Here is a 25,685-nt window from a genome sequence, read left to right as displayed (position 1 = left end):
CTTAGTTAATAAGTAACTACTGTTTTTGTCATATGCAGAGTGGTTTGGCCTCTGATGATGATCTTGGATTTGATCTCGTTGGTGGTAGAGATGATCCCCAGTACCCAAAATGACAGTGGAATATATGTATCATCAATCACAAAAGGCTCAGTGGCAGATGGCAAGCTGAAGTAAGTGCAGCTACTACTTAATTCTTTTTAAATTGTTGTAGATTAAGAAGTGATGCACACAGATGGCAATTTTTTAAATATCTATGCAGTACAGGATTCCATGCAAATAAGTAATAACATATATTTTGTACATAATGACAGTATTATGAAAAGTTGCTACCAGCCACACAGCGGAGATGGTGAGTTGTAGCTAGGCACAATGAATAGGCTGTCAAACAAAGCTTTTGGCCAAACAAGCCTTCATCAGAATAGGCAACTTATACACATACACTCACGCAAACTCAACACATGCAAACATGGCCACCTTCTCTGGTTGCCAGGGCCAAACAGCCTTTTTTGGAAAGAGCAAGGATTCATGGCGGAGGATAAAAATGCATAAAAAAACTTAAATAATGTAGAAATATGTTCAAAAATTCTCAAAAATACATCAGAACACTTCGGAAAATTCACAAAATGATGAAGTGGGTGAAGTATGTGGAAACAAGATGAAATCTGAGGGAGTAGGACAATAGTGAAAGGTGAAAACCAACTGAAATTGACGTGAAAACACTGAGAGATAAAACAAAAATGAATAAATAAAAAGATTTTAATGCAGGGTTGCAGGTCTGCGGGTGAATAAGAGTCAAGGAGAGGGACGGGAGATGTGACTAGATTAGGTGAAGTTAGTATGTGCGAGCTGGGAATAGAGAGGAGAATGAGTGGGGGTGGGGAGGGGTTAGTAGGGTGAGATAAAAGTTAGTGTGGCATAGGAAGGTACAGAAAATTACATGCAAAAATACACAAGAGTGACGCAGGAAGAGTGATCCAATTTGAAGGTCTAGGATTAATGATATCGACAGGATTAATGTTTGGACATGAGATGCTGCACGAACATTCAGTGTGGTCCTGTAGTTGTTTGTTGAGTGTGGCTGAGACAGTTGATACAGTGTGGCTCATAATTAGAGGATGAAATACGATTTGGAAGGTGACAAATGAAAGACAGGAGAGCAGACAAAGAAGGGCAGACACCAAGTATAGTAATGCATTAGGAAATAGTACAAAGGAAAACAGCACTGGGTTATGGGATGGAAGAAAACCATCAGGCAAAGCCAGGTTGTGTGTTTAGCTGTGTGTGTGTGTGTGTGTGTGTGTGTGTGTGTGTGTGTGGTGTGTGTGTGTGCTCTGATGGAGGCCTGTTTGGTCAAAAGCTTTCTTTGACAGTCTTTTTGTTGTCCCTATCTGCGACTCAACATCTCTACTATATGGTGAGTAGCAATTTCCCTTTTCATAATATTCTTATTATTCCATCCTGGATTTGCCAGTGTTTTATTTTATATGTAAATTACACATATTCATCAAAGAACAGATAGTTTTCTTTACTGTAACTCACACTTAATATACAGTTCTGGATCTAAGTTTCTTTGGATACTTCTTTTCTTCAGTCCCCATTTCCTTCTCTCTGACACCTTTCTTCTACTAATCATTCTTACTCAGTTGTTCCTCCAACACACTTCCTCAATCCATCCATGTACTACCTTCATCATGCTCCATTTCTACCCTATTATTCTTTGTAGTCATGTCCATAGCTCCCTCTCTCATCCCTATCTTACCTATAGCTAGAAGGAGAGCCTCAGGTAAAGGTTGGAAGATGTGCTTAGGAGTTAGTGGCAAATCGAAGTTTTCCGAGTTCATCTGTGAGGTGTACTCAGAAGACTCAGTCAATAGGAGTACTATCCACACAATCATATGTGGAGGGGTAAGGAATCCAGTTGAGCACACATTTGTAACTTGAAACATATAATTGAGACCTTGCTTCAGAGCTAACTAGCAGGAAAATCCCTCATTGCCTCATTGCCCCCCCCCCCCCCCCCCCCCCCCCCCCCCCCGCCGCTCGCGCGCAGCCGCGCGCGCGCGCACACACACACACCACACACACGATCTCACCAAACCACATTGGTACAGCCAACTATGTTGTCTCATCACTGTAGCCCAACTGGTGGCAAGGGCTGTCTCTGGGAGATAAGATCAGAGAAGAAAGGAGGGAAGGGAAGAGTGGAGGGAAACAGGGGCTGATGGCTGGAAGGGAGAGGCAGCAACAGTACTGGATAGGATTGTGGATTGGTGGTGGGGCCTACACTCATGCAGGGTAGTAAAGTTGCTGTAGTACTCAAAGTATGTGAGTATCTGGTTTTTTTTTTTTTTTTTGGTGTGGTGGTTACAGATGGCACAGATTGTGAAGCAGACATTGACATTAAACATTTTATGTCCAGCAGTATGTTAAGTCACTAGATGGTCAACTTTAGCAACTTCAAGCTGTGTCCAAGAGCATATGCTTCAGGGAACAGTTGATTAGTAGTTTTTCACACATAAAAGGCCTATGCAGAAGTTCAGGTGGAGTTGATACTTGACAGGTTAATTACCACACTTGTTCCTACTTATTATAGGATATAATATGCCGGTGGCAGGACTAATAAAGGTATGCGGGATGGCTGCATAGGAGAAGCCTCATACTTGGGTTTTCCCATTATCATGTGGCAGACATTGGAGTACCTACACTTCACTGTTACCACATGCAATTGCCTCTGTATATATCACAGTAGACTCATCAGGCTACTTTCATATCCTGTTCCCTTCTGCCTCTCCCTTTCAGCTGTCAGCTCTCAGTCTCTGTTTCTAGCTGCCTCCCTCCCCCCTCCCTAGTTCTTTATTCTTCACATACAATCTGTCTGACATAGCCACAACCTCAGTCGAGCTTCAGGGAAGAGAAAGTGTATTTTAATGCCCCCCCCCCCCCCTCCACACACACACAGAGAGAGAGAGAGAGAGAGAGAGAGAGAGAGAGAGAGAGCTCTGAATTTTGAATCTTTGCTTTGGAGTTTCAGTTTAATGATGGACATTGATAGTTTCAGGAAAGTTAATTGCTGTGTGTTTAATGAATTTGTTTCCAGTAGTACATGTTTGACTTATATTATTCTCATGAAAATTTTCCCAGTTTACACTGAGACTTTCTGGAGATTGATCTTTGCATATGGTATACAAGAACTGCAAATCTCATATAAAGTTTTTTTCACAGAGTACATGACTGTATCAGTCGTGTTAATAACTTGGACTGCAGCAATGTAAGCAAGCGTATGGTGGTTGAGACAGTACGCTCAAGTGGTGGCATTGCCAGCATGGTGGTGCGGCGAAGACGAATTGGGGGCCGCTGTCTGTACACAACACAGGTGTGTCTGTTTTACTGTTTTAATACTTTATTAGCTTCTCTGTGTCCTCTGCTTCATTATTGATTGTTATGGTAGTAGCACAGTAAAGTTACACAAGTGAACAACACTGGTATCACACTGTTGATATTATGTACCAATATAATGAAAAGGATAGTTGCGAGCTGCGAGAGTGTGTGATGATGTGTGTGTGTTTGTGTGTGTGTGTGTGTGTGTGTGTGTGTGTGTGTGTCAGTTGCATTTGCATGAGTGTGTGCATGTGTGTATGTTGTCTATTTTTGACTAAGGCGTTGTTGGTGAAAAGCTAACTTTCCACCAGTCTTTCTGTTGTGCCTTTCTGTGCCTCAGCATCTCCGCTGTATGGTGAGTAGCAGCTATCCTTTTCATTATATTGTTACATTCCATCCTGGATTTTCCACTGTTGATATTAAGCACTTGAAAGTAAAGCAAAAATTTTCTCTTGAAGTTGCAGTTGAATATGACAGACCATGGCCTCATGTTGGAAACTGGTATTTACATATGCAAAATTACACCCGGCTCTGTAGCAGCAAAAGAGGGAAACTTAGCTGTTGGAGACAGAGTGCTCAGTGTAAGTATATTAATGGCACAGTCATAGATTTATATCCTTCTAGTTTCTTGAGTGTACTGACTTTGGAGAAAAGTTCTATGTCCTTCAAAGTGAAGAAGAGCAGCAACTATAGATCAGTATAACATTTGTGTCTCATCATTGTTGTTGGTACAGTCTGAAGTCTCTTACAATCACACACATTGACATAACAAGTAAAATGGTATCATCAGAGCAGAGAAGAAAGTCCACAAATATTTATAGTTCCTTCATTTGAGTTAGAATAACTTCTTCGGGCCGTGAATTTGAGACGTCAGATGTTTTGCTGCCTTGTGTGTGCAACAGCCAAACTTACATCCTCTTTGCTGTCATGTGCTGATCTCTTGTGGAATGGTGGTGAAAATCATTAAGAGAATTCATGCTTGTGAATCACTGATGTGGTGTTTAGGTGATGTGGGTTGTGCACAGTAAATGTATTATGTTGCATTGTTTAGGCCTGTGTATATCTTTGAAGTGATGTGTATTCTAGTGATTACCAGTATGGAATAATGTGAATTAGTTGCAGGTTGTCCATTTTGTTCTTTTGATGCATTTTCTTTAAGCTTTATGTTTTGTTGTGTATAAATTCTGTGTGGGAAAGTTTCTGTAACTTGGATCTGATTGTTTAAAGTTTGTGGAGCAGAAGTAGCAAATGCATATAGTGTACAGATATCAAAGAGTGCTTTCAAGCAAACAAATGCCACTTAAAATTTAAAAAAAAGAAAAAAGCTTAAAACAGGCAGACATTAAAATCAGCATCTCTCCTGCCTGCTGTTGTGACAAATAATGCTTTTAGTGTATCTTGTTTATTTTTGTGTGTTTTAATATTGTTTTGGAATTGTCTTTTTCGTGTGTCTGTTACTGCTTTGTACACTTTTCTATGTTTCACAATTTGGCATGTTGATGGAGGGTCAATTTTCTTTCAGATTAATAACAAGACAATGGATGGCTTTAAAAGTGCTCTTGAAGCGATGGCCATATTGGATGAGCCTACAGATATCATCACCATAACAACATTGAAGGCCTTATCATCTGTGAATTGTTCTCACTCATGTGGTCACATGCTGAGTATTGAAGAAGAGAGAGGGTATTTTGGTTCATCTAATTCATCATCCAGAGCATTAAAGGAATCCCCCAGTAATGCACAGAAGATGGTAAATCGCTGTTGCCAGACTGAAGGAGAAAAACTTTATGTGACAAATCCATCTCAGGGTGAAGATTTTGTGTCAGACAGGAGGTATATAAATACTACTTTTGGGATAGGAGAGAAAGCTGTGTACAAGGTGACTCCTTCTCCTGTGGAGAAAGGAGGAAATTCTAGGGCTTGGGATATGGTACGAGAAACTATTGACATGGTCAGAGGCCGAAAACATGCCAAAGACAGGAATCACGACTTGCCTGAAGAGAAAAAGCATCGCCAGAATCAGTCCCCCAATACTTTTGAGCGAGAGCAAGATGATGCACTGGCAGAACTGGATTCTGTCATTGAAAGTTACCACGGAAAGCCAGTGACATTAAAACGTAGCAGGCGACGTGCGGGTAAAGAGGCTGAACGTAATGGAGGAACTTGGCCAAAAGCTCGAAATGGCCCCATTATTGAGCATACCACAGGCACTATTCTCCATCCTCGAAGACATAAAGAAAGGTTACCTCTCGCTGCACTGTTGAATGATCCACCAAAATACTGTTGTCCACCAGCAGACACCTCCCATGAAAGGACAGCCTCTTGCACTGCTGGTTCTTCCAATTACAAAGCAAATTCTCCTGACAATGCAAATATTCACTACAGTAAATCAAGTCAGCTGCTTTCAGGTCAGAAATCATTTACTCCTGCTCCATTTAAGGAGCTACTCTGTGAAAAAAATGATAGGATTAGGGGACCATCAGATGCTAGCATTGATTTGTCTGTGAAATCTGGGAATGTGGGGAAAGAGGTGATGGAATATTATGTGAAGAAGAAAAAGTATCCACCAAGTGACAGTGAAGATTCCCACAGCCGTATACATTCCCAGTTGTATGGTGCTGTTAGGTCATATCCGTTTAACCCGTATCCAGTTGCACATCATCATCCACATCCCCATACAGAATCAACTGCCAACAGATACCCATCTCCAACATTGCTTCCTTCATCACAGAGTGGTGAATCTATTGGAATGACAGATATGAGATCATATTGCTTTGAACCTTCATATGCTCCACCATCGCAGGTAAGCACCTTTTATTCATATGGTTGATGTTGCTCACAAGTTGATGTGTGTTGAATTTTATTCGTGAGTGTATTTTAATTTTAACCTCATATAATTTAGCTGAGAAAGAAACTGAGAGGCTCTTTTCCTTATGCATAAGTTACTTGTAGCTGCATTTTACACCAACAATGTGTTCACTTTTAGAAAAAGGATCCTCACTGGTACTGTTTTTGTTGTTTGTGAAGTAGTTTGTTATATGCTCAGAACTTATATGAATTAACAAAGGTAAAAACTTTGGAAAGTTGTGCATTTATTCCATTCCTTTATGTAATACGTATTTTTTAATGTGCTTTGACAGGGTTTTCATCACACTCACTCTCCATCTGTAGATCTTCCTTATAAACCACGACCAGTATTGCCAGCTCATTCACATCCAGGATATAGAGGGAATGATGACATGAACATTGGCTATTCGTGCTGTGAGGGTGGAACATTCCCACGGAAAAAAGAAAATCAGAGAATACGGTAAAAATTTCCTAATGAACTTATCTCTCTTTAAATTTCAGCATTGCTGTTGAATGATTGATTGAAGTTACCTCTCTCATCTTCCAAAGGGTAATGATTTTCAGAAGTAGAAGTATGAGACATTCCAGTGGAGTTGGTTGTATTCTGCAGCCTATCACTGAGAGTGCAATTGTTTTCTTGCTGCCCTCTCCACCACAAAAGGTCACAATCGGAACTGGTGAAAATTGCAGTTGTGTCTAGAGAAAAATTCCATAGTAAACATTGAATTTCTGGCTGTTTTAAGTTGTTGTAAAATAAACAAAAAGAGAAGTAACCCACAAAATTCTTAATTTATTTTGTTATTTTTTTGGGGATTGGGGAGGGGGAGGAGGGAGTCATTGTTCTGTTACATTGTGAAATTATTAACAAAGTCTGAAGAAGGAATTAAAAGTTTTGTGAAACTGGTGATATTCATAATGAACAGGTTCTCATGCTTTCCTATTTTACTAAAGTAAAACAAAACTGTCTGAACAGGCCTCGAAAGGCCCAATGATACTAACTGACCGCCCTGTCGTCCTCAGCCGATATGCGTCACTTGGTGCGGATATGGATGAGCATGTGGTCAGCACACTGCTCCCCCAGCCATTGTCAGTTTTTGTGACCGGAGCCACTATTTCTCAGTCAAATAGCTCCTCAATTGGCTTGCAAGGGCTGAGTGCACCCTACTTACCGACAGCACTTGGCATACTCGGACAGTCGCCTACTCGAGGTCTTCTCCTAGATATGATGTGGCAGCCTGGTTCCGATAACACACACCTGCTAAAACAGGACAGTAGGTGTCAGTATGTGATTATTAGCCGTTGCCAGCTTACCTGGTGGAAGTCTTGAAAAACCTGTGGCATGGAAGAAATAGGGGCTGCATATGATTTGTTGTAGTGATGTCACAGTTTAACTGGCTTATTGAAATCGTTGGAGAGGTGATACTCATTTAGTTACGCACAAGTTCTGAGCTTGAGAGGAGCTCAGTTGGTCAGTTTCCTGTAAGTGCTGGTACATCTAATAAATGTAATGTACATGTTAATGGCAGTGAAAGCTATTGACAGTTGAATATCCTTCTGGAATATTACAAGCTTGGAGGAGTTTGTGAGAAACAGTGATGTTTCAGGTCTGAATTAGTACAAGGAGTTGGATCAGTGGCAGCTTGTGAATATACATTATGGATGTTCACAGATTTTTAGATTCAGATAAAATGGTGTGAAATTAATAGCATCTGCTGTATAACAGTTATGCTTATCAACAATGCAACTAAAGGCACCACCAACAATAATATTAGCAAGAAAAGTAGTAGTAGTGATTATGATGATGATGATGATGATGATGATGATGATGATGATGATGATGATAATAATAAGATGTATAACTTATCTGATGAAAGGATTGTTTTTGTGTAATTTTGTTGTTTTGTACATAAGTAAGTACAGTTTAGGGCAATAACAGAATTATGTGTAAGCTTTCGCAGCTCTCCATTTCGCATTTTTGTGTAAGTGAGAGTTTTTGTGCTTTTCCATTTTTTCAAACAAATGTATAAAATCCCTAATAGATGAATTTACTTCCGTGCTGAAAATCAGATATTCTTATGCTGTGCCCACACAACAACTTGTGCTAACTGTACACCTCCTTATTAAATGTGCGATAGTAGTCAAGCTTATTTGTATTCGTCATTTTCTCAATTGAAGGATCTATTCGCAGGAGCCCTAGCTCCTCTGCGGCTAACTTTTCCTGGTAAATTACTTTTCTGTTCCCAGAATAAAATTTTCGCTTTGCGCTGATTTGAAACTTCCTGGCAGATTAAAGCTGTGTGCTGGACCGAGACTCGATCTTGGGACCTATGCCTTTCGCAGGCAAGTGCTCTACCAACTGCGCTACACAAGCACGACTCATGACCCATCCTCATAGCTTCACTTTTCTGTTAGCATTTAAAATAGATTAAGCATAGTTCATGTTAACATTGCCCATGAAAGTCGATTCCCGCATAGTAAACAACTAACTGCAAACACACAGTGCTGTTTGTGGAAATGATTAAACTGAAGTAGTAATGTCTACCAACATGTTCACTTGACTCAACTACAAAAGAGGTGCCGAGATCCATAAGGGCCTAAAGCGCACCACCGTCGATCCCACATTTAAGTGAATATCACAGAAACCAGTGATAAAGTTTTTGTGAATTTTCGTGTATATAACGTGGGCTTATAGCACAGATAAACCTGACTCATCAACGGATTTCAGAAGCATGAATAAATGCTACAATCTCACAATCAGCGGTGATGTGCTTTAGGCCCTTATGATTCTCAGTACCTCAACTGCCTTACTGTATGATAAAATTCTTAACTTAATATACTGTAACTCATTCAGAAACCAACAAAATAGGTTTACTGTTAGTATAACTTTAACATATACTGACATCTGATCCAATTTTACTAGAGTGTATAGTGAGTGTATTGGCATATATCATCCAGCAAGATTTATTCTGAGTGAACAGGGATAAAAGTCTGCTGCAGCGTGCGACCACCTGGTGGCACAGATGTAAACTTCTAGTTGAGTGGCAAGGGCGAGCTGTGCACACCATGAACCTACACATTGTTTGTCAAATCTGTATGTATTTGGCCGGTAAGGCTATTACGTCACACGAGTTGCGCATTCACATAAGCTTCTTAAAATGTGCACAACTGAACATGTGCTCACGAGCCTGATGACAAGCTTCATGGAGTCTAGGAGCAGTAACACGGTAGATTTAAGTTCTGTATCTTTCAGATTGTAGCATCTATATTACATTTTAAGAGCATTCATGGAAAAATAACCAATAAATCCGCAAGGTGTCGAAAATAAAATACTGAGATAGAATGTGATAAATTTGTTCTGAAAACAAGATTTGTGTGAGAGTTCAATACAGTGACCACGGGTCCTCATCAGTTATGTGCATAGATGGTTTGTTGTGTACTTTTAAGTTCTCCAAATTCTGACTTATTTACAAATATAAAATTAAGTAAAGAATGTGATAGATGAATGAAAAATGGGACTCCATTAAGGATACAGGGTACTTATGAATAGCGGAAAAATTGAAATTTTTTATGACTTTATTAAATTCTATAGTCTTTCCTGATTACATTGATATATACATTATAGGGTTTCAAATGAAAAATATATACCAAATTTTAAAGTTATGGTCATGTATGCCGCCACACCCCCTTTATTTCTGTTACAGAAATCAGTATTATTTAAAAAGAACTGTGAACTTTCTGTTTCTAGTGATTATACATATGATTCATTGTATATGTTGGTAACAGTGCAGTTTTCTGGTGTCTGTAAATTATTATCTTTGCTAGTATTTACTTTTGTTTCGCTGAAGCAGTTTGTTCAGATGTTACTAAATGTTTGTTGCCCAAATGCTACATATATTTCTGGAAGTATACATCCTTTAGTGTGTAATAAATATGAACACGCATCAAGAAATTCAATAAAAGGAAATTCTGTGGTAACCAGTTAACAAACAAAGCAAGCCACACTGCTGAAAGTTACCTATGTATCAGTTCTTCTGGGAAGAAACTCCCACATGGTACGCCTCGTGGTGATTCAAATTTTTGCGTTAACAGTGATGCTGTTTGTAGCGGATTTTTTGTTGTTGTTGATGTGGGCATCTTATCTTCTTTGATAAAGGAAGTGGCGAAATGTAAGCAATGTGTTGGTGTAGGCTGTCTGGAAATAACTGAACAACAGAGTGGCAGGAAGGGTTTAGCGTCAAAATTTGTTGTTTTTTGTAGATCCTGCAATAAATCTACCTCGAAAATGACTTCAAACATTGTGCATAATTCATATGATGTGAATTTGAAGTTAGTTTATGCAATTCGTGCAATAGGAAAAGGAAAAAAGGCTGATCAAACATTTTGTAGTTTGATGGACCCTCCTCCTCTTCCTCCAGCTAGTACATTAAAATACTTTTAGGCACCTTGATGATTGTGTCTAAAGCATCTATGAAATGTGCAGTAGAAGAAACTGTAAATATTAGTGGAACCGGGGACATTGCTGTTGCTATTGATGGGACATGGCAACATCGAGGACATCGTTCCGTGAATGGTGTTGCAAGTGCTACTTCTCTTGGAGAATGGAAAAGTTGTTGATGTTGAGTGCTTATCTAAGTACTGCCACACCTGCCATGGTAACACTGAAGGACGTATTGAACATCAGTGTTCTAAGAATTATGATGGTTACAGTGGAGGTATGGAGTGTGATGGAGCTCTAAAAATATTTCAGAGGTCAGTGCCCTTTTATAATGTTAGAAATACGATGCACCTAGGCAATGGGGACTCTAAAGCTTTCAATAAAATTAATGAGTTCAATGTTTATGGTGATACCGTGGTAACAAAACTGGAACATTTGAAAAAGAACATTTGAAAAAGAAGATGGGTGCTAGATTGAGGAAGCTATGAAGAGAAATGAAAGGAAAGTTGCTATCTGATGGAAAATCCCTGTCTGGTCGAGGCAGATTGACAGAAACTGAAATAGACCTCCTTCAGAATTATTATGGACTGGCCATTAGACGAACTGCACGACGAACTGCACGTCTGAATGATGTTACACCAATGAGAAAAGCTGTATGGGCCACCTACTTTTGATAAGTTGTCCATAGATGATCACCCTGTTCATGGACTTTGCTCTAAAGGAGCAGATACTTGGTGTGGTTACCAAAAAGCAAAAGAAAGTGGTCAGATATACCATCATAAGCATTGTCTTCCCGATCCTGTTAGGAATGAAATAAAACCAATTTTTAGTGACCTAAGTGGCCCTGTTTTGCGTAGTAAATGTCTTCATGGGGGCACTCACAATGCAAATGAAAGTTTCAACCATTGCATATGGGAAAGATTACACAAGAATGTTTTTGTAGGACTAAATACATTGAAAGTTGGTGTACTAGATGCAGTGATATTTTTCAATGATGGAGTGATAGGAAGGTTGGAAGTCCTGCTCACATGTGACAGACAACGAGGGCATGAAGCTGAAAGATTTGCTCTTCAAGTTACGAAAGAAGCAGGAAGTGCTAAAAGGAATGCCAGGAGGAAGCTTGAAGATGAAGAAATGCTGCAGGATGAAGACTATGCTTCAGAAATGTTCTGAGGCACAGTTTAATTGGACTTATATCTTCATTCACAATTTCCTGCAAGTTGTATTTTTGAGAATTCAGGTACGAATATTTCCTAAAGTTTATAAAGCATTGCTCTAATTTTTTCTGTAATCTGCGATAGTCCATACTTATGTAGTAGACCTAAACTTTATTACAGAATCAACTAAATTATAGAAAAAATAAAATTTTTATTAGGATAAAAATTATAAAAATTAAAATGTAAGATGTGTTTTTTTAATCCTTGTAATATGCATAATAGGGGGAATTAAATAGGTCTAGTACCTCAGTCGTCATGTCATGCATATCTGGTAAAAATTTGATCTTCTAATGTGTAACATTGGGTTAAATGGTACCTCAATTTGAGGAAGCATTTTGGAAAAAAATTACATTCATTTTTTGTTATTTTTTTAAATAAGCCTAAGCTGGTTCAAATATATTAGAAATACTTCTAATTTGTGTAAGAAGTGTGCTGTATTACCTGATATCAACAAAAAATCTGTAAAACATATACATTATAAACAGTGCCCGAAAGAAATAGGTGTTGATTTTTATGTAATATTGAGTCAGAAAAGTACCCTGTATCCTTAAAGAGGATGAAAATTGATGCGAGAACAATCTTCAGTCTCGTTATCCTTATTTACTTGTAACTATTAAGATTTTGTGCATTCTGGTCTGAGCTGCTGAAAATGACGGTCATGTGTTCATGAGGTGTGCTTGCTTGTGTGAATGATGTGTGCATTTCTTTTTCTGAAAAAGGCTTTGGCTCAAAGCTAAATGTGTAACACTCTTTTCATTGTGCCTGTCTGCAACTTAATGTGTCACCTTTATGGTGTTCAATCTTTCAACACTTGAATGATCGAAGTAACAGCTTGTAAAATGTTATAATTTAGTAAGTTTGAATATTATTGTAAAAATTACAGAATCCCATCAAACCCCAGTGTGACAAGCAAAAGCAGTGCAGGAAAAGTATCAACTGGCAGCATTGAAAGAGCTTCAGACAGAGGCAGTCCGATGCCGACATTTCTGGTAGAAGTCTTGAGTCCTGGTCATAGAGAAAACAAGAGAAATTCTTTGCCTGACTATTGTTATTCACGGAAGTAAGTTCAGTGTTTCTCTTTAATTGTGGATTTGTATAATGTAAAGATATTTTATTTGTTGCATTGTTTTCTACATCTCTGTTTGTGTTGTTCTGTGTTACACATTCTTGAAATAAAAAATTTAAGAAGTAGAGGTAACAATCAACCGAAAAACAGAGATGCTGTGTCATGAAAAGATACAGAAATAAGACAGCACTTTACTATATTTTGGGTGAATTCTTCTTCAGAACTAAAGAGTACACAAACATATCACACATACACTTCTATGGCTACACCTGACTATATTGTGCCACATCTGCAACTTGACTTACACAGTTGGGTTGCCTTGCCGACACAGCAATATATTCAGTCTTCAACACATTTCCAAGTATTATTGAGTGTCTATGAGGCAATAATGTACCATTTAAATGTAAGCTAAAGGAGTTCTTGCTTGAAAAATGTTCCTGTTCTCTAGATGAATTCTTTAGTGGAGATGGTGGGTTGGTACCTACATATGTAGCATTTCTCGATAAGTTTAATAAACACGATAGATACACATAAGAGAGACTTGAGTCATCAGTAATACATACCACTCCACTATTTACAACAATCTGTCAATGCTGGAATAACTTTTGTATTATGCAGCTGTAGAAATCCTGTGGTTATGAGGCAAAGAACTCATCGAGCCATCTTCGGAGTGCACTTTCATCCAGAAAGGAAGTTCCTTGAACATTGTTCAATAGAGAGCAGAAAAGGTGAAACTCTGAGGACACAAAATCAGGTGAATAAGGTGTATGCAGAATGACTTCCCAACCAACTCCTGTATAGTGCTTTTTGTCAGTCTAGCAGAATGTGGATAGGGACTGTCATGGAGTACCATCAGTTCTCGCAGTCATTCTGGCCGTTATTCTTAGATTGCGTCTACAAGATGTCTCAGCTGTTGAGAGTAAATATCAGCAGCAATGGTGACAACTTGGGGAAGCAATTCGTAGTGCACCAATCCAGCGCTGTTTCACTAGGTGCATAACATTATCTTTTGTGGATGGGGGCAGGTCTTTGTACAGGGATTGCTGTTTTGTTTGGGCTCAATCATTCCTTTCTTTTCATTATGTTAGTATAAAGACACAATTTATTGTCACCAATTAGGATGCTGGATGGGGATAGCTGGAGTTGATTATGAGCAAGCAGAGATGCACATATGGCCAACTGCTGAATTTTGTGATTTTGGCTTAGAGCATGCAGTACCCATACACCTAATTTTTGAACCTTCCCCATTACATGCAAATGTTGCATGATGGTGGAATGATCATAGTTCATCTAATTGCCATCTCACTGATGTGGATAATTATGGGTCAATATGTTTAAACGATATTCATCAAATCCCAGAGGTCTTCCTGAATGTGGAGAGTCACAGTGATCCTCCTATAAATGAGAAAATCATTTTCTTCTCATTCTCTGTCCAGTGGTATTATCCCCATACAGGGCACAAATATTTCTCGCTGCCTTCGCTGCAGTCATCCCTCACCTAAATTCAAACAGAAGAGTACCGTATTTACTCGAATCTAAGCCGCACTTTTTTTCCGGTTTTTGTAATCCAAAAAACCGCCTGCGGCTTAGAATCGAGTGCAAAGTAAGCGGAAGTTCTGAAAAATGTTGGTAGGTGCTGCCACAACTAACTTCTCCCATCAAATATATGTAGCGTTATACAGGCATGCTTTGTAGGCACAAAGATAAATACTGGCGCCAAAACCTCTGCGTCAGTAAATAATTTTTTTTTAAAAAAGGGTGGAGGACGAGCTTTTTTTCTCCGCCCTGAGTTTTGACCACTGCATTTTCATACATTATCCAACGAAGTAAGTACAAATTCCGTATTGTTCATCTTCGAATGTAGCAGAATTTCAATGTACTACGAAAATCCGACTGGCAAGACTGTTGGGATGTTTGTCAATATGGTCAACTCTACGTTCTAAATTTTTTCCTGCCTGTGAGAAGAGATGGTTGCTAATAGGAACCTGATGAAATGTGAATCACATGCAGTATTCTCTTCACCATAAGAAAGAATGCGAATATAAATATTTTGCCATGTATTCCTTCGTGTTTGCTGCTATCTCATTTAATTCCTGTCTGCCTAATAAACTACGAAACTAGAGTGAGACAACAGCAAACACGGAAGAATGTACATATCCTGTCATGTTTATATTCGTATTATTCTTATACCTAATAGTGATACAGTCAGAAATGAAGCACGGCAAGATGACTCTAATTTCTGTGCAGAATTTGATGTACTAAAGAAGCGGCCGCAAAGATTTTCAAACGGAGAAAAATTTTCGCCTAACTCTCGTTCAGAACATGTTCTATCATACGCAGTCTATTATTTGGTTCTTGTTAAACATTATCAAAGAAAGCAGCAGTGTAAGTAACAACAAATAGCAGTCTTTTGCCATTGTTTCGCTAATGAGACGATTCCTCTCTCTCTCTTTTTTTTTTTTTTTTTTTTTTTTTTTTTTAATTTATTGTAAGCGGCAGTAGCGATCACAAAAGCAAGCCATGCCGCGAGCGGCGACAGGCCGTAAACACACACTATCAGAATGCGACAAACAATACGTGACATAGTACAGTAATGCATTTTCAGCTTAGAGTGACGTAGACATCTATAACAAAGAAAACGGCACTTATCAGATCAAAGCAAAATAAGCAATCGATTCAAACCAGACGAAGCAAGTGAAAAAGGAAGGGTACCCGTATAACTACGGACGGAGCGCCTGACGCATAGCAATGGCAACCTGGTGAAGCTTAACTGCTAAGCTTACGACTCGAACCAAACTACTGTAGCTGTATCGTTATTCATTCGACCTAAATTGTGTCTTATATTACAATGGACCAACTTTGTTTCGATTTGGAGGTGCGGCGTAAAACTTTTCTCTCCCCTTGAATTTCGAGTCTCAAATTTCACGTGCGGCTTAGATTCGGATTTTTTTTTTTTTTCTTTTATTTCGAGTCTCATTTTTCAGGTGCGGCTTAAATTCGAGTGCGGCTTAGATTCGAGTAAATATGGTATGTCAGATTTCTCCTCTTGACACTCCATTTTCTAGTGCCTACAGCTCCACTCACTATCTCAAAATGACAAAGTAACAATATACAAACTCAAATAGCAGCAGTGAACTACAAATAAAAAATGACAGTTGGTAAATAAACCCACAGCAACTGGACAATTAGCATGCAAAAGAAAAACTACAAAGTTATGCACCAACCTAATAGAAAAAATTATTTCCAATGTGTTTCCATGGAGACCTGCTTTAACATGTCTTGCTGCTTTAAATGCATTAATTTGTGTTCTGCATGTCAAGATGGTCTTTCTTACTTTACAAAAACTGTATAAATAAATCTGAAAATTGCATCGTAACCTCTGTTTATGAGTGTACTTACCGATTGTGGTTTTTTTTTTATTATTATTTTCTAATTTGTATTCTTAATCTTTGTGGTCCTTAATGACATTAACACAACAATGAATTAAATGTTTTGACTTGTCCTATATCCAAGTGTTACCAAACATCTGGAATATGTATTGCAATAAATAAATAAAATAGAAAATGAATAGTCGGAACAACCTAACTTCGTGTGTGTGCGTGCGCGTACGTGCACTTGCGCTCTGAAAACAGCAGAGTTGTATAAAAACTTGAAATAATAAATTGGAAAAAAGAAAGAAAGCAAGTGTACCAAATACTGAGAAGTCACTGTTCTCTCTCTTACACAAGAGGGACAACAGTGACTTCTCAGTGTTTGGTTTACTTATTTGAAGTAGCTATAATAGGTGCTTCTGTCTATTAATGTTTAACCTGGTTCATTCCGCATCACTGGAAGCTCTCCTTGATGATGATAGCATTCACTGAAAATGATATGGGAATGAGAGTGCGATTTTGTCTAGGACTCCTTTATGATTTCTTTCTGTATTCCTCTAATTTTCAGATGCATTCTTTTTGACCATACTGTACTTGTCTATTTATTTACTGTTCCCTTATCCCTAATAAAGCTGTCAAAGAATTTGTTGTTTGGGACTTTTTTTCTAATTTTGTTACCATAATATGACACTACCAGTTTGGTATTATAGCCCGCGCACTCTGCACCAAAATGTCATCCACCATCTGTTTACTGCCGTAAAAATTTCCAGTGCATCTTCAGGGAAACATTTCTTGTTTTTGCCCCTAATATGGCAACTGATAACATTTGCAGAGCTAAAGGATCCTTCTGCTTTATAGTCAGTTGCTTATAGCTGAAATGCCAGTTGCTTAGTCTACTTTTTGACTGCAGCAGAGTTTGCCAAAACACAGAGTGATTCACTGTTGTTTAAATGAAATGAAAATAATGTCTGTTTCTTGCATCAACTGGTAATTTAACTGAATTCTGTAATTTTTACAGACCTGCACCTGGAGAATTGAGAAGAGTGCACATAGATAAATCAGCTGAACCGTTAGGAATTCAGATTTCCTGTTTAGAAAGTGGCGGTGTGTTTGTATCTACTGTGAGTGAGCATAGCCTGGCTTCACAAGTTGGTTTGCAGGTGAGTGTAGCTTGGGGACTGAAAACACACTGTGCTTTTTCAGTGACTATACAATATGATTGAATGCTCTCATTTCACGTTCTTTCCTTGTTCTTCCTGCTATTGCACCTTTAACATAACTTGCTCACTGGTTGTAGTACCTCACACTGCAGAGTCCATTGAACTCCACTGTTATACACATTTCTGGTGGCTCCGTTATTCATTATATGATAAAGTTATCTCTGTAAGTTAACTCGTGTAAGGGCAGATGGGCAGTCATTTAAGAAACATGGTTCCCAGTGTTGTCATGCTTATGAAAGCCATAGCCTCTTTAAAACTAGAGTAGAGAACCAAGCCGTGGGAAATAGGAAAGCAATGGTAACAACTCACAATATAGTTGAAGTGCTGAGTCATCAGTAGGAATATGACTAAAACTGAAAATGTTACTAGCTTTCAGATGAATCCTCCCTCAGAAGTAAACATACATACATCTTTACAGCTTCAATGTCATTGCTGACTACATTGTAGCCAGCAAGGCCAGTGTAGCTGTGCAGGTGTGTGTGTGTGTGTGTGTGTGTGTGTGTGTGTGTGTGTGTGTGTGTGTGTGTGTGTGTTTGTTTATCGTGTTTGTTTTCGTGTTTTCTCTGTCTCTGAAGAATAATTCATTTGAAAGCTAGCAATGATTTCACTATTACTGATGTGCCTATCAACAACACAACACATCACCTATATAGTGAGTTTTTACCCCTACAAGTTCTATGCACAATAGCAAAATGATTAATTAATGGCACAAGAAGAAATTAGGGACAAAATAAAGTTTACAATTTAATTATTATAAGAATGACTTCTTAAGATGACTCCTCTTGGTCAGTACTAACTTCACTAACATAATTGGCACTGTATTTTATTTACTTCATTCTGGATAAAGTCTAAAGTTACTTGTTCAAACAAGAATCAACAATACTACTTTCAAACAGATGTGGAAATATACTGGATTAATTTTAAGTAAGAACATAAAATTATCTTTTCATGTCACTTTCAAGTTGAGATGATGCCATACACTTTGATACACCCCCCTCAAAACTTGATTTTACATGCTATTTTGGACAATGCTTTATATAGGTTAACCTCTATAAAGCTTTACTTACAAATACACACTGCTTGCTAATATTAACCTACGTGCAGTTTCTCTAAGAGCTGGTGCTCAAATATTCCACTTTTTGAAATTTATTACAGGTTGGAGACCAGTTGCTTGAGGTGTGTGGCATAAATATGCGGAGTGCCACATACCAGTTAGCAGCTAGTGTTCTTCGGCAGTGTGGAAACTCTATTACTATGCTGGTGCAGTACAGTCCAGACAGTAAGTAATTGATTTTATCCACTTACAAATTTACAAGATGAGTAATAGTAATTGTGTACAAACATTACTTTTATCAGTTTTTCATTCTTCTGTTGTAGGAAGGTTCTGGTAAAATGTAAATGCTTTTGGATTAAAGGAGACCATTCACCAAAAAGCAGAATCTTCACATCTTCAATAGGCACACACAAAAGAAAGAAGCCATGTTACCTTTTGGAATAATTCTTTTTCGGACTAGAGTAAAATACACACAGAAGATGCACACATACACATGCTTACATATATGCACCTGTTCCCTACATGGTGCTGGCAGGACAAACAGTGCCAGTTCTGCATTTTGACGGGTGGAAAAGGTTGTGCTGGGGGATGTGTCAGGTGGGGTGCATAGTAGGAGAGGGAGGCTAATGGCTCAGAGGGAGGTAACCGTTTGCTGGCTAGGAATGCGGAAAGGAGGGTGGAAGGTACGTGGGCTACGCACATGAAGTGCAGTTGCCGGATCTGTTGTGGAGTGGAACACTTTTAAGGGGACATAGGAACACAAATAGGTATGGGGTCAAAGAACAGGAGAGGGGAAACTCCAGTCCTGTTACAGGCTTACCTCACCCAACAAAGCTGGGCCAACTGTGAAAGCAGCCAAGTCATATACCACCTCGGCTGCAAACACCACAAAGCTTCTTGTGTCAGTATGACTGCCAGTCAGCTTTCCACCAGGATAACTGGCCACTGCCAAACTGTAATCCATACTCACCAAAACACACAATCCCAAAAGTCCTGCACACGCCATTGTAGCTTGCTGTTGTGCTCCCACTGAAAGAATTTCTGCTCTTGTTGACAAACTCCTCCAACCAATTGCCTGATATCTTGCCTCCCATAACGAAGATTCTAACTACTTCCTTCACTGACTCTGCACCATCCCCACCCCTTTACCTCCTGAATACCTACTCATCACTCTTGATGCCACCTCCGTATACACCAACATCCACCATGGCCATAGCCTCGCCATTATTGAACACTACCTCTCCCAACGTCCTTCAGACTCCAAACCCACTACCCATTTCCTTACACACCTTACTAACTGTATCCTGACTCGCAACTTCGTCTCCTTTCATGGGAAGGTATACAAACAAATTCGTGGCATAGCCATGGCCACGTGGATGATACCCTTGTATGCTAACCTGTAACAGACCATCTAGAGGAAAGCTGCTTTGCATCCCATAACTCCCAACCCCTAGTCTGGTTCAGGTGATAACTTCATGATCTGGACTCATGGCCAAGCTATCTCATCCTCGTTCCTTCAGAACACCTCCTCTCCAATCTGGGGTACTCCTCAACCCAATGTGTCACATTCCTGGAGCCTGCCCTCTGCATTTCAACAGCTGTCATCACTTTCACACAAGAAAAACTCTCTCATATGACCTAGTAACATGTGGGTGACGTAGCTACATTGATCAGAACTCCCTTGCTCGGTATGCTGGAGGTCCCATTCATAGACAGACACTACCTGCCAAACCTAGTCCACGAACAGTTTTCATTATTTTCCTTTGTCATATCCTCATGAACACCCAGTTGTCCCACCACCCCCAAGAATCAGCTACGTAGGAGCAACATCCTTGTCACCCTAATAGTACCTTGGACTGGAACAGATGAACCGTATCCTTCATCAAGACTTTGATTCTTTCTTGTCATCCCCTGAAATGAGGGAAGCTCTACCCAAGATCCTTCCTACTCCTTCTAAAGAAGGGTCCCATTGCTCACCCAACTTACACAACATCCTAGTCCATCCATGTACCACCCTCAAACCCAATCCCTTGCCATATGCTGGGCCACCATTAAAAAAAGCCATGTCATATACTAACTCTGCTGCAAACACTGCACAGAGTTTTATATTGATGTGATTACCAGCCAGTTGTCCACCAGGATGTATGGCCACCACCAAACTGTTCCCAATAGCAAAGCTGACCACCTGGTGGCACAACATGCAGCTGAGTGCAACAAACTCAATTTTAATGGCTGCTTAACAACCTGGGCCATCTGGATCCTTCCGTGGACCATCAGGGACATCTCCATCTCCCCCTTGTCATGTAATTCATCTGTATTATTTTTCTTTTCTCTTTTACCTTTAATTTTTATATTTTTCAGTGCAATCACACAAGCAGCTACAACTGTGACTGATTTTATCTCCAAAACATCATTTTTCCAAAATATTGTTTTTGAAGCTGTTACAATAATAGATAGAGGTCTGAATATGTTGCTTATATAACACTATTGGAAGCAATTAAGCTTTTAGTTTATATTTGGTATAGGAATTACCTTGGCTGAGTAAAGATAACATGCATTACATTAGAACGTGAAAGTGTGTTTTTCAAACAAATATGTTTCATTTTAGGCATAACCATAAAGTGGCACTTTTTCTTCCATGCTCTAAATAAACTCCCATTGTGATATAGCATATTGGCATACTGGGTGTTCAGTGTTTCGTGCTCTGCCTGAGAAGTAAGGAGTATTTGATGGAAATGTTGCTGCGCACTGCTCAGCTGTGCATCAAGGAGCTATATCTAAGAGGCACTCCTCTCAAGTGCCAGAAGGTCTTATTCACTGTTCATCATAGAACCATTCTCCAAAGAGGAAAAACATTAATAAAACAGCATTAATAAAACAGTTTAGTGGTTCTAGCTCGTAATTTTACTATGATAACATGATAAGTTTTGTGCTTCAAATTTTATCAATAGTTATTTTTTTATGATTTATTTAGGATGGGCACTTTGTTGCTGAAAAGAGACGATTGTTGCAGCAAAATTAAATAAGACGATACATTGTGTGAAGGTGATGACATCTGTGGAATAAACTAGTAAAGAGGGCCTCTCTAAAAGTGCATAGACATTGTTTGCCCTTCTGTTGCATGAAGTTATTCATGCAGGACAAATTTCTAATGATGTTGCATGCAACACTGTGTAGCCATTTAATGATTACTGCATGTGTGTGTGTGTGTGTGTGTGTGTGTGTAGATGGGGTGTGGGTGTCGAAAGGGGGGGGGGGGAGTTTCACAATGAAGAGGGATGCAAGTTTGTTTGTAACTTTAATTCTTGCACTCTTGGTTTTATTTATCTCCTGTCCAACAAGGATTTTGCAAAATTACATGAAGTGCAGTCTCTTACTAATTACAAGCTCTGTTCCAGATTGAAACAGTTGTATCTGTATTGCATTTTCTGTGTCCATAGGGGGCAGAGGCAGCACTGTTGTGTGTTAGAGCAACATGAGCAATTAGTATTATTATTGTGTACTATGAGTAGTTAGTATTATCACTGTATACTTGTGGTTTGTTTGGCTTGGGAAATTTTTATTTTTGTTTTGTAAATGCTGGAGTATCATTATCAATTATCTCCATTTCAAAGGCTTATGCTGTGCTAAGTTATTTCTCCACATTCTTTTGGACTCATTACAAAGCTCTTCCAATACCCTTGTTTGTTTTATTTACCTAAAATGGTAAACTTTGTCTAGTGAAGAAGTGGAAGAACATGTAAAATAAGGGAAAGGGAACCGCTCACCTATAGTGGACTGATGCATGGAGCACAGGAACATATAATAGGAAACAGAATTCACGCTAGCTTTTGAACTCCTGCTGTTTTTTCAAGAACAACTGCACATGCGTGCAACCCCCCCCTCCCCCCCACCCACACACATCACACAAACACTCCTCTCCTGTGACTATGGCAAGACTAGAACTGGAAGAAGTACTTTGTGTTTACTTACTGACGTGAATTACTTTTGTAAAGCTTTGTTCTAGAACTGGAAGACAGATTTCAATGACAGCTCAAGACAGAAGTAATAGATGCTAAAATCCCATTGTTGGTTCCTAAATTTTCTTGTTTTGTGTTCCTTGATTTGGGTTTGTTGCTTACTTTCTTAATTCCTGATTAGCTTATTAGGCTACAACACTTCTCATTCCTTCAGTGGTCGAGGGAACCATTGATCTTAAACCTAGGGTTTGTCTCACCTTTTGTGTGTGTGTGTGTGTGTGTGTGTGTGTGTGTGTGTGTGTGTGTGTGCGTGCGTGCGCGTGCGTGTGCGTGCGTCTGTGTGTAGCCATGGGGTTCAGAAAATTGCTGTTACATGTCACTCAGTGCATCTTCTCAGTTTGCAGTCGGTCAGAAGTAAGATGGCATTCATTCAACAGAAGGCATTTAGTGTGCTGCAGTTTGCAAAGAGTGAGTCAGTGATTTGGGTCCAGCATGATTTTCGTTGGCATTTTGGCATTGATCCCCCTGCTGCCGAAAACATTCATTGTCAGTATCGCCAGTTTTAAGAGACATGATGCTTGTGCCAAAGTCCATGTCAACCTCGCACTTCTGATGACAATGTGGAAAGAATTCGGCAGATGTTTGAGTGGAATCTGTGAAATTCTACACCCTGTGCAAGCACAAAACTGGCAATGCCTTACACCTCTCTCTGGTGATTGTCAAGTCATTTGGTCTATAAACAATACCGACTGCAATTAGTGCCAGCTCTGCAGGTTGGTGATAAAAGGAAGCAGAGAAGGTGATACATTTTCAACATGGTCAATTTTCAGTGATGAAGCAACATTTCATATTGATGGTAAAGTAAACCCACGTAAAATGTGCACATAGGGACTCCAGAACTTTCATGACATTATTGAGCACAAAAGAGACTCACCTAAAGTGAACATTTTTTTGGTGCTATTTTTCGCAAGAAAGTGTATGGTCCCTTCTTTTTCAAGGAAAACACAGTGAGTGGGATGGGCTCTCTTCATATGCTGCAGAATTGACCTTTTCCACAACTTCAGGAGCACTCTGATGACTTCATTTTCTAACAAATTGGAGCTCCACCACACTCGCACAATAACATACATCATTTTCTTAGTGACACTCCGCCTCACTACTGGATAGGGCGCACGGGATTGTGACAAGCTGCCCTGTATTCTTGACCTCCAAGATAGCCAGACAAGATCCCATGCGATTCTTTCTTGTGGGGATATGTGAAGGAAAGTGTGTTCATGTTCCATTTACCTCATGACATAGAAGAAGTGAAGAACAGAATAACAGTCACCATAACATAAAGTTTGATGAATTTAGCTGTTGTCTAGATGTTGTTTGTGCTGCTACTGGTGGACACACTGAACACTTGTAATACCGAAGCTAAAGCTTTAAGATTTTGTGAGTATCTTGCAATCTGTCGCATATTTGTAGTGTGTTTTTATCAATAAATATGTAGTTTTGAAATCTGATCCTTTTTTTAAACACCCTGTATTATAATCTGTTCATCAGTGTTGTCATTGAAGCATTAAATTATATATCAGTTATAGTAACCCTTGGTTGAGTGGTGTGCCAACTATGTGATAGACATGCATGTGTTGAAGTAACAACTGTTTGTTTATTGACCATGAACTAACTCAGTACAGCTTAGAGGATGAAGGTCCTCACATGAGGACAATAAAATGTCCTTGTGTAGTGATGTGTAATGAAGGCCAGTGATGAAGCCCACTATCATCAGTGGTGGTGATGTACTAAAGAAGCGGGCCATCTGGAGTGGCTGTCAGATGGGAGTGACTTTGACGTTGGCAAAGGACACAAGTCCAGTGTAGTGGCACCTTGCCGAGGGTCTGACACAGGGTTAGTTGCTGTGATCCTAGCGAAGCCGCGGGGCGGCACAGCCGATGGGTAGCAGCAGTGGCATATGTTGTGATCCAAAGTGTAGGCTCAAGGACGACTGGTACTTGGTCTGGAACCTGAAGCTGAACTGCTGTTGAGATGTTGAATGGTGACCTAAGTACCCATCAGTAGAGGAATACTGGTGCAGTGTCATGTGGACATAGGAGCGCGTGGATATGAATAGGCACCTGTGACTGCAGCCCTGTTTACCATGATTTGCATGCCATGTATTGGTGTGGCTTGTGCACCTGGACACTGTGGTGGCTGCAGGAGGCTTGGTGGTAAACAGCACAGCGACTCTTCTTTTGACAGCCAACCTCCTGAGGTAAGGGAGGTGTCATAGCTGGCTCTCAAAGCATATCCATGAGTGAGGTAGCCCAATGTGTAGTGGTCCAGTGCTGCAAATACTGCATCCCTCTCCCCTCGAGGGAGGTGGTGTAACTATCTCAGAGAAATGCAGCTTCCAGGGAAAGAGGCACCAGACAGCCACCAGAACTAGCTAGAACAAGACAACAACAGAACCAGTCACTGTAGACAAAATTTGATCCTGACACAAGAAGCATGCCATGGCCATGAAGGGAAGTGGTAACAGGCTATCTTAAGTCAGTGGCAGGGAAGGCTTGGGTGGAGGCTGGGATGGAAGTGAAGTGTCCACAGAGGCACAACACAAGCCTGGAATAACACAAAATGGGATTGGAGATGCCAGTGGGGTGCCTGTGTGAAAGCAAAGATGGCCATGTAGGAGGCAGGTACGGAGGCTGCTACTCCCGGGAACAGCGGTGGGAAGGCCCACTGTGACAGAGCCAGCAATGACAGCAGGAAAGGCTGTTTGGTTGGCTGCAAAGGTGACCACAATAACAGTGACGATGACAGACGGGGACAGATTTGTGTGGGCAGGCTGTGATAGTGGTGGTGATGACTGTATGGCTGGTGAGTGTACGGGCACCAGTGTAACAAGGTTGGCGAGTACAGGGGCACCTGCTGTGACAGGGCAGGCAAGGATAGGAGGGCTGACTGCGACAGGACTGTAACAAAAAGATAGCTGTTTGATGGCGTTACCTGAGAGGGCTGTGCTGGTACCAGAGGGGTATCTGACATTGAGCTCTGTGAACAAGAACAGAGTGGCACTGTATGACAGCATTGTAACTAACTTAACGGTAGGTGGCCCAGCTTGTCATACACAAAAAACTAGATACCTTTGTGAATGTT

At 39.8% G+C, this 25,685-nt stretch overlaps 1 protein-coding gene across 1 annotated transcript in view; it reads left to right on the top strand.

The window, feature by feature from the left end:
• Nucleotides 1-25,685, top strand: part of LOC126161721 (disks large homolog 5-like) — a 159,534-nt gene that overhangs the window by 67,076 nt on the left and 66,773 nt on the right. Inside the window, 9 exon segments of the mRNA XM_049917756.1 lie at nucleotides 39-107; nucleotides 109-170; nucleotides 3,223-3,373; nucleotides 3,837-3,959; nucleotides 4,901-6,181; nucleotides 6,519-6,685; nucleotides 12,761-12,937; nucleotides 17,333-17,474; nucleotides 18,690-18,813. Of these exon segments, the coding sequence (XP_049773713.1) occupies nucleotides 39-107; nucleotides 109-170; nucleotides 3,223-3,373; nucleotides 3,837-3,959; nucleotides 4,901-6,181; nucleotides 6,519-6,685; nucleotides 12,761-12,937; nucleotides 17,333-17,474; nucleotides 18,690-18,813 (2,296 nt within the window).

This window comes from Schistocerca cancellata, chromosome 2 (assembly GCF_023864275.1).
Source record: "Schistocerca cancellata isolate TAMUIC-IGC-003103 chromosome 2, iqSchCanc2.1, whole genome shotgun sequence".
Lineage (NCBI taxonomy): Eukaryota > Metazoa > Arthropoda > Insecta > Orthoptera > Acrididae > Schistocerca > Schistocerca cancellata.
The sequence above is the reverse complement of the archived record's forward strand: the minus strand, read 5'-3'. Positions and strand labels throughout refer to the sequence as shown.